At 31.1% G+C, this 16868-nt stretch overlaps 2 protein-coding genes across 14 annotated transcripts in view; both read left to right on the top strand.

The window, feature by feature from the left end:
• The window catches only part of LOC143223814 (dynein axonemal heavy chain 6-like), a 753870-nt gene that overhangs the window by 187165 nt on the left and 549837 nt on the right, over window positions 1-16868 (top strand). Inside the window, exons 1-4 of one of the 13 annotated variants that reach the window (XM_076452290.1) lie at window positions 482-951; window positions 7131-7285; window positions 15011-15112; window positions 16739-16861. The exons of 11 other annotated variants lie outside the window; for them this stretch is intronic. In XM_076452290.1, coding sequence (XP_076308405.1) covers window positions 15062-15112; window positions 16739-16861 — 174 coding nt within the window. In that variant the 5' untranslated portion in view covers window positions 482-951; window positions 7131-7285; window positions 15011-15061. Of the gene's footprint in view, window positions 1-481; window positions 952-7130; window positions 7286-15010; window positions 15113-16738; window positions 16862-16868 lie in introns of those variants that run through there. One more of the 13 variants, XM_076452289.1, reaches the window with a different exon arrangement.
• LOC143223816 (dynein axonemal heavy chain 12-like) overlaps window positions 1800-16868 on the top strand; it is a 28434-nt gene continuing 13365 nt past the window's right edge. The window contains exon 1 of the mRNA XM_076452295.1: window positions 1800-3221. Within this exon, the coding sequence (XP_076308410.1) occupies window positions 3136-3221 (86 nt within the window). The 5' untranslated portion in view covers window positions 1800-3135. The remainder of the gene's footprint in view (window positions 3222-16868) is intronic.

Below are 16868 nucleotides of genomic sequence, written 5' to 3'. Positions count from 1 at the left end.
TAACGAAACAAATAATGTAATTTGCGATTATCTTGATCTGACAACAGAAATATGATTTGCCGTAAGCGACACAATTTGAAATTATCCGCTTTAGTAACCATCTGGGGAATTACGGATACAAATGATCTTCACAATGAATACTCGTTACTGGACGGCATTCATTGGACGCAGATAAGATCAGTTGAATACTGACGTGAATAATATTTATTTATTCATAGAAACTGAATAATTATTTAGATAAATATCCCAGACGGAAAAAAAGTTTTAAAAATAAGAAACCTTTTTTTTGTAGAAAGTATCTTTAACTTACATTTTAAATAATTCCAAAAACATTTGTGTAGTATAGAATTTTTAACCAACAACAAAACAGTTTGTAACATGCTCGTGCACCAGTTTCTCTATTAACGACTGTTTTGTCGTTACGTATAAATTCTACATAGCTACCAATCATAAAGCTACTTTCAATCCAAATTCAAGTTACAGTACATTTTTACAAGTACAAATATTGCACTGGTTAATATTTACAATGTCCTTGTACACGACAATAAAATTTAAATATGTTTCACTTTTTTTCTTCTTGTAAATTTTCTTTCCTGATTCGTTTGGTTTTTCCTTGGGGGCATCACTTCACATAAATAAATCTATAAACATTTTACTGCATCATATCTTTTAACCCCAACGTATTGAATGCAATATTTTGCTTGCAAATTGTCAGTGACCTGCATAGTAAGCTACATGTGTTATCGAGCGACCTCTACAATTCCAAAAAAGTGCCAAGCGAATCTGCAAGATAATTCTCGTCATATTAAGAATATTAAAAAGCGTACGTATGCTTATATTCTTGTCATTGTTAGTAGAATGGAATATTTTCTAATTCTAGCAGTATTATGAGGTTAAAAGGTGACAAATAGGACTTGGATGATATCACAATAGTTGTCTCCAGATCCTAAGGTAAGTAATTAATGTGATTTTAATCTGTAATGTTTAATATTGCATTAGTACTAAAACTGGCGCTCATGCCCACGAAATGTGTAAAGCTAAAATTCTACGTCGGATGTTGATCAAAGCTGGTAGTAGCGGTAGTTGTGAGTTTATTATTGCAATTACAAACTATAAATTAAAGTACTTCAAAGTGTATATGAGATTGGGATAAATGGCTCATTTATTATTTGAGTTCATAATGTTTTGTGATACAATAACTTGTAAGTTATTCAAAATTTCGAATAGAAAGACTTACATTTTCAAAGCAGTATAGTTTTGTAATAAACTTTTCAAATTCCGAGTGAAAATTCGTGGGACATCAGTTTGTTTGTTTGTTCAGAATTAAGCATAAAGCTGCACAATGGGCTATCTGTGCTCTGCCTACCATGGGCTTCGAAACCTGGGTTTTAGTGGTGTGAGCCTGCAAACAAACCGCTGTACCATTTGAGGCTTGGACATCAGTATGAGCACCTTTCTAAAATCTAAATTGTATTTCATTAGGTGTCAATTAAGTCCTAAAACGTAACCTTAAGAGTATTAGCAATAGAAATAATACATTTAGCAGATTAAGAATAAAATATTAGTTCTTAAAGCTATAGTTTTTTGATTGACAATGTAGTACCAAAGAAAGGATGTTCATTCGAAGCATTCAATTTCACACACACACACACACACACACACATATACATTCTTTTGGGATCACTGGCCATTAATAGGAAGCCAAAGGGTCTGATATTAATGAAGATGAAAAAAGTTCTTAAACTGTTCAGTTACTTATTTTGCTTATGCTTGTGACATTTTTTGGATAAAATACATATAATTTTCACAATAAAAGGTCATTACTTAAATCTCAAATATTTGCGTATTTTATACAAATTTAATATAAAAACATTTTCACCATTTCAGTGTTGATTTGATAAAAATACACATGTACTGATTATACTTTATATATGTATATATTTGTTTGTTTGTTTTGAATTTCGTGCAAAACTGCTCGAGGGCTATCTGCGCTAGACATTCCTAATTTAGCAGTTTAAGACTATAGGGAAGGCAGCTAGTCATCACCACCCAGCGCTAACTTTTGGGCTAATATTTTACCAACGAATAATGGGATTGACCGTCACATTATAACCTTCCCACGGTTAAAAGGGCGAGCACGTTTAATGTGATGGGGACTCTCAAAGTAATTACAGGTATTAGAAAATATTTCTTCTGTCTGGTGATAAGGTGGAGTGAGAAACTTCGAATTCAGAAATAATCCACGAAGTACAAATGACTCAATAAAGGAAAATGAATACTGAATACTACATCTTGTGTTCGTTTCTTTGTATCAGAAACATTACGCGAAAAGTAACACAACAAAATATGTTTTGTTAGGTGGATAGACTTAAAAGTACATTATTTTGTTATTTTGCTTCTCTTGTACTCCTGGAAGGTTCTATATTTATGTTATTTCCTCTGAGACCTGAATATCCACCTAGGTGTTTGCCTTATATGGAGACTGCTACTCCTTTATCAACGAATAGTGTGATTGACTGTGACATTATAAAGCCCCCATGGCTGGGAGGGCGAGCGTGTTTGGTGTGACCGGGATTCGAATCCGTGACCCTCGGATTACGAGTCGAACACCTTAACACGCTTGGCCATGTCGGGCCATATATGTATATATACAGTCATAAACTATAGCAGTTTGTAAAACAATTTTAAAAATATTTTAGCATAATATTTTTACAATTTGAGTTATCTATAAGTATATAAGATAACTTGTACACTCTTGCATAATTTTAAAAGGTAATTGTTTTTATACATTTAATTATTTTCCTACTGTAAATTGTTGTTTTGTTTTTGAATTTCGCGCAAAGCTACTCGAGGGCTACCTGCGCTAGCTGTCCCTAATTTAAGACAAGAGGGAAGGTTGCTAGTCATCACCACCCAATGCCAACTCTTGAGCTACTCTTTTACTAACGTATAGTTGGATAGACCATCACATTATAACTCCTCTACGGCTGAAAGGTCAAGCATGTTTGGTAAAAGACTAACCTAGGGTTGGCAATAGGTAGTGTTAAGTCGTTGCTCTTCCGAGACCCTCAGATAACGAGTCGCATGCCTTAACCCACCTGGCCATCCCGGGCCGACAACTGTAAATAATATGATATGATGGTGGATTTGTTCATGTATCATTGTATGTATTGGAGCCTTCTTAACCATGAAATATTGTTTTTACTGCAAAATACTTACAGGTAAATATCAGCCATTCTCTTTGAAATTAAACATCTGTTTTCAATTTTCTAACTTTGAACTTTATACAACTTTTGAACCACTTAATCAAATGAGATTCTGGTTCTTATTCCATAGTATCAACTATTATTTGTATCTTGATAAAATTATTGCAAATATTAACAACAAAGGCACCATATATAAATGTGTTTTGAATCCCATTGGAAAATAATGGTGGTGTGAAGGTTTAAAATTATTTAAGTATGAATATTTACACACATTGAAAAACCTTCAGTAGTCTGATGTATTTGACTGTGGTGAAACAAGCTAAAAGAATTAGGAATCTTTTTTTTAGAGAAGTTTATAATTTGTAAATAAGAAGGCTATTTTAACCTTGATATAAGATCTTGATGTGGGCTACCATTGCATTTAACAGCTTATAAGGCTCTCTGGCATACAACAACTACAGTAGTGGTTGGAATACTATTGATGTCAGTAGTTTGTTATAACAACAGTTTTTATAATATGAAGTTTGTGAATGCTAACTTAGAAAAGGTATTCACTCCATAACAACTGTTATACAAGTGTTCATTGTCTGTTCCCTAGTAGGAGAGAGGTAAGTGTTTGAATTTACATTGCTAAAATCAGGGCTTTGATTCCCCTTGGTGGACACAGTAGATGGCCTGATGCTGCTTTGCTATAACAGAACAAACACATTCTGTCTAATGTGTACAGAATATTATCCACCATCCATTCACCATATTGTCTGGTTGAAATTATTTATGAATGAAATCATTAGATCATTAATGCATATAATAAACCTTTGAAGTCCAAAGTACATGTAGTTTTTATATTAATTAATGCATTCAGAGGGATTTTATGTTTCTAGCTTGTTACATTACATTCTCAAAGTATATTTGCAATTTTTCTTCATTTTGTTTCACACAACTATTTAAAAGTTATTATATTTTATCAGAATATGTCACTTTTATGACTGAACCTTTTTATATTTATTATTCAGGTAAAATAATAACATTTGGTCAATCTACAATCTCTTAAAGGTGAAAAAAAATATATCTGAGGTAGCTCATATCCTTATGTTTTCATTATCAGCTTTGAGGGTTATTTTAGGAGTCACAAGACAATGGAAAAATTCCATACATATAAAAAATTTGCTAATGTGTTCATGGGTTATGTAGCAGCGGTAGTGGATTTATTAAGTGGAATCTGACGTATGCTCTCCATAGAGAGCCATTGTATGGGTTTTCTCTGCACAAAACCACAGCTGGCCACTGTACAATGTTTTATCTGATTAAACAGGACTTAGTGTACAAACAGTGCTGGTATGTATTTTTTTTCTGGTTATAATCAGCTACGTTTTTTGAGTAGTTGTGATACATGCTTTATTACATAGTGGGGTTTAACTACATTGATTTAGTGATTATGTTGTGAATTTTATTTCCTGAAAAAAGGTAATTATAGCCTTTAGGTGTTGATGATCTTCCTTATCTGGTAAAACATAACTGGAGTAATCATGTTGTATATTTTGTTATTCAGTGAGGTATGAGTTTAGTGCATCATGTAGTCATAGAATTTGATTTTGGACCTTTTGAGATGTAAATGCAGTGTTTTGTTATCATGAAAATTGTAGTCAAAAATAGTAATATCTAGATGTTTCAAACATTTGTTAATTTTTCATAAGTCTATACAATCACTGTCTTCAGAAATTTTACTCATGAAAAATCTAAAGGAACTCAACACTGACGGTTTTTATGCCCCTGTAAAAGTGTTTTATGTGCATAACTTCAAGGTCATAAAAGCATGAATTTGTTTATCCTTTTTAATACTACTAAAATACTAAGGTATAAACATTTGATAATTTTTTAAATTTTATAATGTAATTAAAACTTTTAATTACTTTTCCATTATCTACAATTTTTACCCTCTTGTAAGTTACAAAAAAACAATGTGCTCATTACCTTTGAAGGATTTTCAAAATGACAGGGTTTATAATTTTGTTGTTTTCTGACAATAATTATATTTGCTCAGGCTGCAAGCTAAGAAATGATATACAAAATTAATTTTAGTTCTCCTATATTATGTTTACAAAGAACACTTGATTATAAGTTCCAATAAAAATTGCCAGGTTTATCAGCAGCTTTATTTAAAACCTTTAGATACCTACCTTGTAGCTTAATAATGGAAAATGTCACTACCACAGCAGCTTCTTGGATATAAAATATGGCAATTGTCAGTCAGGTCTTCAAAGAAATCTATGCAGTCTTGATAACATTCTGTAAGCCCTGACATAATGTGATTGGGATTAACTTGTTGCCACTTGCTGGTAATATCAGCAGCAGGTTACCACAGAGATGTATTGTTCTTAGTATACATATACAGTAAATGCCATTGAAATAATGGACTTTGTGTAATTTCAGATTACTGTACCTATTTGAGCAGCTGTTTTATACAGGGTGAAATTCTAATGCAGGGTTAAGAATGTAAAAGAACAGACCAACATTTACTATTATGTAGTATATATAGCTGCAAATCTACAGTATGACTTAAATGAGTCTTACATATTATAAATGATCGAGTCTGATTGTAAGCACTTGCCTGTAATGGCAAATTCATTGCTTCTGACTTTAACCCTCTTCCTCTAGAAATATTTCTTGAGACATCTCTGAACCAAATAGTTTAGAAATAGAAGATATTTTATTTTTACCTAAAAACATTGGATGAATTTTTATTTCTTATAAAGTTATAGAAATTGCTATTTAAGAGATGTTTTCTTGTAGGAAAGACAAATAGAAAGTTCACTAACATAAGTTTCAGTACTAAATGATGAAGAGAAAAAAACAAACAAACATGCAAATCAGGTACATATTGTAATGATGTAAGGAAAACACTAGGTAAAAAAATGAAGTAAAGAAAAAAACAAAATATAGGAGTTTGAGAGTGTTTACAATAGGATAACTTATTGTTTAATTTTAAAAGTATAATAAAGAGAACAGACTACTAAAATTCATTATTGTACTGATAAATTGGAATAGCTGATGCAGCTCACTTACCATTTCAAACAATACAATGTTCCTCTTCTACTAGATGGTTGGTGTTTAACCTTCCAGTCCTCTTTACTTCAAGATTGATATCTGTAATGCTAAATATTTAGCTCTTCAAAGTAGTGCATCTTTCTTCTTGATCATTTAGTAAAAGTGTGAACAAAGAAAGTAGGCTCATATCAAGAATTTCAACTTACATTCTTTGTCCAGTGAATAAGGTCACCTCATTACCTTTGTTCACTGACAGCAATGGTCATCAGACATTTTCAGTCATTATCATACTTGGTCAACCAGGAATATTTTAGTTGTAACCCAGTTAACCTGCATTCTATATACAATACTAAAACATACCTAGGAGTGTAAGAGAACAGAGGATAAAAGAACTAAAATAAGGTGAAGTTAATAAATTTCTGGATCTCATATTGCATTTAAGACATTGTAAAAATCAAGTAAGTAAGATTGAGGCATAATTGTTGGTGTTCCTAAGGTCTTCTAGACAATATATGTTAGTTAATCATAAGGAAAACAAGATTTTAGGTTGCATGCAGGGAAATGCTGAGTAAAGAAGAGTAAGAAGTGATCTTATGAAAGCTTATAAGATTATCTGGGAGAATTGATAGGATAAAAGCTTCTAATTTCTTTGTAATTATTATTATATAGACAATAGGATGAGTGGACACATGTTCAATTACATGAGCATGACTTTGATGCCTTTGTAGAATGTTTTTAAATAGCTGTTACATGAAGTACTATGTATACCTCATGAATACATTTTCTATATACAGGGTGGCCCGTAAGTCCCTACCCATCTATATGTTATTATCTTATATTCAATTACGTATGTATTATAAATTTTTGTTTTTTTTTCAGAGAAATATGGCTGATGTAAGCCCATTTACACTTGAAAATGTGTCACAGAACATGGTTTCACATAATATTATGCAGCGAGAATGAGTGACAGCACAGAGATATACTGGATACATAAGATGTATGGATGGGTATGGACTTACGGGCCACCCTGTAGAGTGAGACAAATACTATCTATTTGTATTATATTTGATACCTTATGTAATGTTTTAATTGGAACTGTTTCTTTTAACCTACCATATGGTCCTTAGCCTAATTATTTTTGTATGCATGAACACTGCATGCAAAATCTTCTGGTAAATGGCTTTGTTAGATTGTGGTTTTCATTTATACATGAGTCATGGTGCACTAATTGATAGTTCAGACATTTAACAAGTTTCATGTCAGTGGTTAACACATAAAATGTTGCTTTCCCTTGGATATTGTAAATGGAGAACTTGAATAGATTTACCTGATTCAGCATGAGTCTGTTTGACTGCTCACATGACATCTTTGTCTTTACTCACTTACACTTTTGATACTAATGACTTTTAATGTAGTATACATATCTTTAAAACAAATGACAGACTTTCAGTGAATGTTATAAGTGTTTCACATTAAAAAAATTATTTTTAGTGAAGTGTTTTTAATAACGTAAAAACAATTTTTCTGTGAATGTATTGAGTACTTTTGTCACTAATTTCTGTGGAAAGTAATTTACATCTTAAGACTAAAAATAACCCTCATCTAAAAATGTCAAATTTTATTTGCTCTGTCTTATATACAATTGTTTGTTTTTAGTAAAACTTTATATTTTATGTTATTTTCTTTATACAATGTTGGTGAATTTGACCTACCTCCTGACCACCAAAAATTAGAAAACAAGAAAAATTGTGATAATTAAAGGAAGTTGTCTACCTTCTAATATTATTAGTGAATGCTCATGGAGAACTTGTTTACATGTAATACTTTTGTGGTGATTGTGTATAAAGATATCTACTTTGTTAGCCCTTTGACATCTTGTTGCTTAAGGTGTGCATGTCACAATGTTTTACAGAGTTACATTTAAAGTTTAAATCAAAGACTTTATTGTCAATATACACAGATAAATTTGGTATAAAAACATAGTTTGTGAACACAATTTTAATATTTGTTTAAAGTTCTTATTGTTAAAAATAAATAATTATAAAATCCTGAATTTTTCCTGGTATTAGAATTGTTACATTTGATCTCTAAGTTCTTCCTCTTCTCTAATTTATTGAACACCCCTCCAAGAAATAAGAAATGCCACATAGACTTCTAATTATAATATAGACAAAGTATACTTTTTATATCTCCCATTGTTATTTTCCTACAAACCACAAACTAGATAATCAGACCCACCTATCGCATTCCATCTTTCACAAATACCAATAGTTCTCTTTAAGGTTTCATACAATATTATTGATACCCAATAGAAAGCTAAAGTTTTAATCTATCTAATGATGAAGCTTGTTGTTTTCTTTACACAGCACTATCTGTTTTGTCGTTTGAAATTGTAGAGCTTAGCTGAATTTCTTTGAGGATATTATTATACAGTTAGAAAGCCAGAAAATTATGATAATTATAGGACAGTGTTTTCTGTGTGTCATTATTCTGTGTTATTATTTGCATTAATTGTTGTATCAATGCCATTAATATGTAAAAAAATATAACATTTTATGACAGATAAAATAAAAAATGAAGAAAAGACCAAGGCATGTACTTTATTGCATGTTTTTAATGTTTTTTCTTTATTATTATAACAGTAAGTAAAATATAAAAATAGAAACTTATAAGATAAAGTAAAGAATGAAAGAAATTCTTAACAGAGTATGTTTGTGAGCAGCTCATGTATATATAACATATATTTATATAATTTGATATGTTAATGTTCATTGCATATCTGTTCAGGGATTTACAACTTGTGTGGTATAATTATTAGTTACACAACATTCAAGGTACAATAAACAATAAAATATAAGCATCTCTGTACTGTTACAAGCTATAAGGTATTTAAAATAAACAGTTCTAGTATCTTGTTATAACTTTATATCATTCTAGAATGAAAAGGGTAATTTATATTTATTTCATAATTTTATATGGTGGTAACAAGGTAAGTTTAAGTTCCCCAACCCAGTATATGTTATGGTAGATAAAACAAGAAAAACATTGCAAAGTTTTTCTGAAAAAAAAAAGTTACATATATTTAGAAAAATTTAGTGATTATGCAAATAAAGTTTTAAAAGTTTTAGGTAAAGAAAATTATTTTTATTTTGACATGAAAATCACTTTACATTTGCACCATTCACCCACCATCTTACTCCTTATATTTATGGACAAAGTTTTAATGAAATTTCTCAACTGAAAATTTTAATTGTGTTTGTTTGCAAAATACTTGCTTACTGTATACCAAGTTTTTTGAAATCACATAAGGTACTATCATTGTTATGGTGCATATACATTCATAGTTACATGGTGGTTACAAGCTTATGGTAAATACACAAAACCAGTTATGGAAGTGTTAATTTCAGTGTCTGCTTTATAACTTTTGTATCATTATTCTTCTGCAAGCCTCTAAAATATGGCAACAAACTTTGATTATAAGAGATTTTATTTTAGTATTTCTACTTCTTATTAAACAGAAACAATACATTTAAAATTTCTGTTGTTGTGTCATGGCTTAAGGTGTATCTACCTTTGTAGTTTTAGCTGTTTTATTTATTTCTTATGAATTTCAATTGAGATTTCTAATTTTTCACAGAATTTTTTTTATTCATATACAGCTATCATCAGAATTACCATACCTTTGTGAATATTTAAAATAAATTTATTTCACAATTAAAGGAAGAGACCCAATAAGAATCCATTGTATTTATTAATGTCCACTAGGTGGCAGCTGTCTTGTTCCAGGTAAATCGAAAAAATTATGTCAAATACTTAGTGAGCTTCTTTTAAGTTAAATCTGGAAAAAAATGTTGTGTACATATAATGTTTAAGAGACACACAAAAACTGGTGACAAAAGAAAATTAAAACTAATTCTGAGGGTAGTTTTAATGTAGTTATTTTATTCAGTAAAACTTTTAATTCACTGTTTAATAACATTTCCTCCATGCTTGTTTGTTTGTTTGTTTTGGAATTTCGCACAAAGCTACACGAGGGCTATCTGTGCTAGCCGTCCCTAATTTAGCAGTGTAAGACTAGAGGGAAGGCAGCTAGTCATCACCACCCACCGCCAACTCTTGGGCTACTCTTTTACCAACGAATAGTGGGATTGACCGTCACATTATACACCCCCACGGCTGGGAGGGCGAGCATGTTTAGCACGATGCGGGCACAAACCCGCGACAGAATGTGTCTCTGTATATATATGTAATCCATGACTAAACATTAAAACAAAAGTAAAATGATAAACTTTAAAACAGTAGGTCTTAATGAACTAAAAGTTTGTATTTCTGTTAAATCTGAAACTAGAAGTTATTATGAACCTGTTTACATTAGGTAATCTGACTTACCCTGTTAACACATTTATAGTTTTACATTTATTTCAAGAACAGCACTGCTACTGACAGTTTCAAAAATATGTATAATTTTCCAAAATACATTTGAAGGGTGACCTTTTGAAAGTGCTCGGGTTATAGGGTTTTTGTCACTTCATATAGCTTTAAGCATTTATATTACTGTTCTATATATTGATATATAGAAAATTGTATATTTTATAAATTGAAATATACGAAGTTACTGTGTAGAGGAATCTGGTCAGAGGGTAAGTGTATAAAACCCATGAGACTATGGGAGAAGTCCTACTGGTCAAGAAGCATCCAGTAAAGGAAAATCATGTGCATTTGACCAAAGGATTCCTGAAAAGAGATAAAACCTCTCACACAGAGAGAGAAGAAGGTAAAGCCTTCCTGACTTCCCATTCTACTGGAGGTAGTAAAGAACTTCTCCAACTTTATGAAAACCCAACTCAAGCAGCTTCTTGAAGGAGTTTGTTTGTTTGCCTTGAAGTTAAGCAAAAAGCTACACAGTTGTCTACCTGTACTTTGCCCACCAGTTATTAAACCCAGTTTCTAGTGTTATAAGTCTGCAGACATACAGTTGTGGCACTGGGGGACTCTTGAAGAAATAAATGAATGTGGGTTGCTGACTTGGCCCAAAAGTCAGTAGTAGCAGCCAGTTGACCATGTAATTGTGAGTCTGAAGGCTAAGTTAGTGAAAATGGCATGCAAAAGATCATACTTCTTGGCAAAATATGAACTGAGCTGAAGAAAGACCAAATGGCAGTGCCCAGAACTGTAAGACAGTACTATTGTGGATGAACCAAAGAAAAGGATGTCACAATGAGGCAACTGAGATGTGAAGATAGGTGGCCAACAAACTGAACTTGGTCATTCAAAGTTCTGAGGAAAAAACTCACTAAAATGAAAGGTAGAATTCCATGGTGAAGTGAGGTTTCTCCAGATAGGTATATAGTCAAAACACATCTTTGATGAGTTTCCAATATTCCATATTTTTGGATAAAACAAATAAATGAGAGTAAAATCCTAGTTGAGTTGGCATAGAGGATTTGAACAAACTCAACAAAACAAATGGATGAGATACAATCCTGAGGAGGAAGGAAAGATATCTGGGAAGTCATGAAGGGTAGCCAAAAAGACACATAAGTAAACATACTAAGAGAAAGTATTCAATACTAACGAGTGAACCTAACATAGGAACTTTTAGTATTTACAAAGTAAATAAAAGTAATAAATCTAGAAATATACGAAATTTTAATGTAAAATATAAAACAAAAAATAAGGTGCAAAATCAATAAAGGAAAGCCAGAGATAAAAGACCCTTCAGTATGAAATATAGAAGTCCATCCAAATAACCTATAACTCAAAGGACATAAAATCAAATCAATTTCAAAACCATGGGAGAAAAAGGCACCCAGTTAATAATAAGTTTTCACTTAAATCTATTCCCAAATTAGATGTGACTAGTAGTGAAAAATAATAATTGATCTTTAAATGTAAATTTAAACACAAGTAACCTAGATGGTGTAACAGGTTTACCATTATACATTTATTTTAATAACTTGTGTTTATTATAGTACAGTGTTTTTTATGCATGTGAAATTATTCATTGTTCACTAAGATATTCTTGTTGTAGCAGTCATCAAGTCCTTTTTCACTCAACTTTTGTCAGTCATCTGTGTTGACAAATGCAGGCTAATTGAGTTCTTTAAATTGGGCTTCTATATTCAAGGATTCCAGCTCAGTCATGAATGCCTGTTCTTTTCCCATGTCTTTATTATTATTACATGCAATTTTCAGCTGTACTACACTGGTCTCGTGACTGTTTAAGAGCTTGTCAGTCATCAAAAACACTTTGAAGTAGAGTTAAAACAGTACTTGAACACTGATTTTATGAGCCTCTATGGTTCTTTTGTGGTGATTGCCATTAAAATCTGAGTCACTGTCACACTACTTATAATTTTGTCACCCTGGCATTTCAATCAGACCTTGATATTAACACTTTTCTCTGTCTTTATTATATGTTATTATATAACAAAGAGAGTTTGCAACTACATTAGAAATATTATTCTGTACTTTATTTTAACAAAAGTGTTAATACCTATACCAGCTGTCTTGAGAATACATTTTTACTTCAAGTGGGTTTCTCATCATCATGAATTACTTGATATGACCCTTAGATTATCTGTTATAAGAAAGCCTAACGTTACTTGATCACTGAATCAATTTTTAAATAATTTAACAACAAATACTACATTCTGTAAGAATCATTTTACTATAGATAAAACTTTTATTGACATGGAAATAATGCGAGCAGCAAATCTTGTCAATGAAACCACAGTGTTCTCAGGGATGCATTAAACAGATGTCATATTTGACATGTCTGGTTAGTAAAGCTTAACAAATCAGTATTTCATTATGTGTGTAACAGGTTCTTATCCATAAATTGTGGTGACATATGTGTCGATGTTAATTGTTATTTCTCATTTCCATGCAAGTGGTCTGAAATAGCTGCAAATGGTATCAACTTTGAATTTCAAAATGGATGCCCTGAACATTAATAGAAAATCTGGCAGTAATTATATTGTAAATCAGTGTGCCATTTGTATAATGTTTAGATATTGTTGCCAAAAATCTAGCCAGAAAAATATCAAACCTAGAATTTGCCACATCAGCAAGAAATTATAAAATTTTGTTTGATATAAAAATGAGTTGTTTTCCAGTTAATGTTTCATTCCAATTTTTCAAAATTTACAGTAAAGTAGTTATGGATGTAATCAGTTTGGTTGTGCCTGAATGTGGATTAGGTTGTAGTGAACATTTATTCTATGATAAGTATTAGATAATGATTAGCCAAAATGTATTCAGTTTTATTCTCAGATGAATTTTATAAAAGTTTCATAAATAATACAGCCTTGTTTACAGAACTTGTAGACACCTTGAGCTCCTTTGTTTTCTGTTTTCAACCCTTATTTGCTTAACTTTGTTCTGCTGGCTTTTATTAGAGAACTGGAATCATCCTTTCAGGCATGTTATTTTCCTTTGATTAATGCAGTTTTTTTTTCAAAATGTAAAGCTGGTTCAGACACACAAATAATTATTTCATAATGTTGAGAAAATCAGAAACTGTAATCGTGGACATTCTAAATTAAATATTTCAAACCAGTTTTTTGAAGTTAAAGTTAACAATAACCATTTCTTTGTTTAGAATTAAGCACAAAGCTACACATTGGGCTATTTTTGTTCTGCCCACCACGGGTATCAAAACCCAGTTTTTAGCAGTGTGAGTTCACAGACATACTGCAGTGCCACTGAGGTGCATTAGCAATAGTAAATTGTATCTGAATTTAAATACACACACTTTAGGTTTTCAAGATAATAAAATTATTGCAATCCACATTTACAATGCCTGCATATAGAGTAACTTATCAACTATAGCCTCAACTGCTGGTTCAAACAAAGATATTGCCATTTCTTCTGAGCAGCCTGTGTCTTTTGCCAAGCTACCTGTGACAGGACAAGACTGTAATGCTTGGTCTGTGAATATATTGTGCATCAACAGTATAACAATAGATAAACCACATCCAGCATTTCTCCTGGTGTTAGAAATGGTTCTTATAATATAAACACCAAACCAGGCTATTATTTCCACCTGAAAAGATAATTACAGGAATTTTAAAAACAAAACACTCGTCTCAACTCGAGGCTTTCTTATGCAGATAAGTTTGTTTCAAAATGCATTTGAAAATGAAAAATAATTACCATAGTTTGGTGACAATTGGAAAAGCATATGCTCTGAATAAAAGGAAGGATATTCTGTTATCAGATGACACACACACAAGCTGATCTACAAATACATAGTTATATACAATATTTTATTGTTCACCCACAATATTAGTTTATAATAAGGTTAACAGAATTTTTGGAAGCAACTGGTGCATTATAATAGTTACAAAAAATAGCAGTATTATTTTTAAATTTTTCAGTTTAATTTATATAACTTTGGTGCACTTTGGATGTGGTCCAATATATTAATTCACTAAAATTGTATATATTAGTTCATTAATTTGACTTTACTACTACTACATTCCATTTACACATATGTATGTAATTAAGTTACAAAATGCATCACAATACAAATAAATGAATTAGTGGGAAATCTCACTTATTTTATACTATATTATTATGGGAAATCGAACATTGAACAGATAGCCCATTCTATGTCTTTGTGCTGAAAGAAACATTTATTATATATATAAAAAGTAACTTAAAGTATTTGTTATACCATCACCATGATTACATACACGATCTAAAACTCTGTCTGTAAGAATAATAATAAGCTTTGGAAATTAAAATTGTAACAGATAGAAGATATGGAAGCAGGCATAAATGTGACGAGAGAGTTGTATGATTAAATGGACTCATACAGTGTACCAGTTCCACCTGAGGATATTGCTGGATATTCAGTAAGGTTGATTATTATTTGTCTTATAAACCTCAATATGTACTTTTATAAAACGCTGTATTAGCACATTAGTTAAGTTGATGCATTTCTTTTAAGCTAAGTATGCAATTTGATAAGACTCCATACTGATACATTCAGTTAAATACTGATTAACCTTAACCTCAGTATTTATTTTTATGAAGTTTCGTGTCAGTATCTTAATGAAATTGTTACAATTTTCCACTGGGATGTGAATAAATTAATAAAAGACTGTTAGATCTATATCTAAAGAAAATCTGCACTTTGAAGTCTCATGTTTATGGAGGTGTTAGAATATTATCTTTCATTTATAACAGAAATACTTATGAAAAAAAATTGTGTGATATTGGTTTTGATTATCATCAAGCATTAACTGTGATCTAGTTTTTGAAAATAAAGTTTTAATTTCTTTACATCTGACTTAAAGGATCTGTGTTGAACGAAGCAATTCCATCAGAGAAGTAGGAGCCTAATACATGAGTCTCTTACATTAATATGCATACCACCATTTCTGAATTCTGACAAAGCTTTGCTTGAGTATTCTTGACTGAAAAGAAAAAGGATAACTTGTATAATTTACGTTTGCTTTGTCTTCAAACTGACTGTGATCTCTTGACATCTGAAATTGTACATAATAATTGAAACTGCATTTTCTAATATATGCCTTTAAGAAAAGGAGAAAATCTTGTGTTGATAACCTTAAAACGTTTTTGTCCCAGTGAAGAGAGCATTCATGCGAGAATAGAAATAAGGTTAGAAAGAGCAATGCTGAGTATGTTAAACAAACAAACCAGCCAAAAAGAAGTATGTCACTTGAGCCAGATGGAAGAAAAACTATATCAAAGATAACAGCAAAAGCTCGGAAATGTTGAGAGATAGTAATGAAAAAAGTTACAAGAAGGATAGGCCTAGAGCCCAGTCACTCTTGAGACTTAGTACAAAAAATGCTACAAGACAAATATAAAAAGTTTCAAATAAAGATATTAGGAGGTAGAAATGGGATCACCAATAAAGTAAGGGAACAAATTAGGAATGAATAATATTTCAGTACTTGGTGGTTCTTGACATGGTGCAACATAAAAAAGTTGGCATGGTCATTGTTCTGCTTATTCTTTGTGTTTTACTGTGAACTTTAATCCAACTATAGATATGAGTTGGGTTTTATTAGTGACTAATTCTATCTAAATAAATGTCAAAAAAATTCAAAGGAAAAAATTAGGAAGTAGGAATAGAGCACAAAAAGTAAGGAAACAAGGCATCACTTTTAAAATAATTGCTTTTAACACTTTTCTTATGAAAATTAAATAATCATTAATTATTAAATCACTAAGTTAGTTAAATAACAACTCTTAAACTAAACAATCTTGTATATCCAATGTATTTACTTGATTTTTAATGCTGTGTCCTGTAACAGGAGACTGCCTCATTGGAGCAATAATTATTTTACAATGTAAGAATACTCAATCTGTATGGTAAGTAAAAAGAAACAATCAAAAATAAAAGAAAGCATCATTGAAAACTATATGTTATCCTTTAGAGTAAGATTTGTTATTTCAGGACTGATGTGTGTTTGTAATCTAACTTAGGATGTTGTTCATGTTTTTTATAGGCTTCAGGTGGTTTGCTCTGTCACTTGCAGAAAACTCTCAAACATGAATCATCAGAAAGACAGACATGTATAACAAATTTGAACACATCACTTGTTAAGGATATTGATGAACTTAAGCAAAAGGTGAAAG

Source organism: Tachypleus tridentatus, chromosome 8, assembly GCF_004210375.1.
Source record: "Tachypleus tridentatus isolate NWPU-2018 chromosome 8, ASM421037v1, whole genome shotgun sequence".
NCBI lineage: Eukaryota > Metazoa > Arthropoda > Merostomata > Xiphosura > Limulidae > Tachypleus > Tachypleus tridentatus.
Note: the sequence above shows the minus strand (reverse complement) of the source record. Positions and strands in the feature narration are given on the sequence as shown.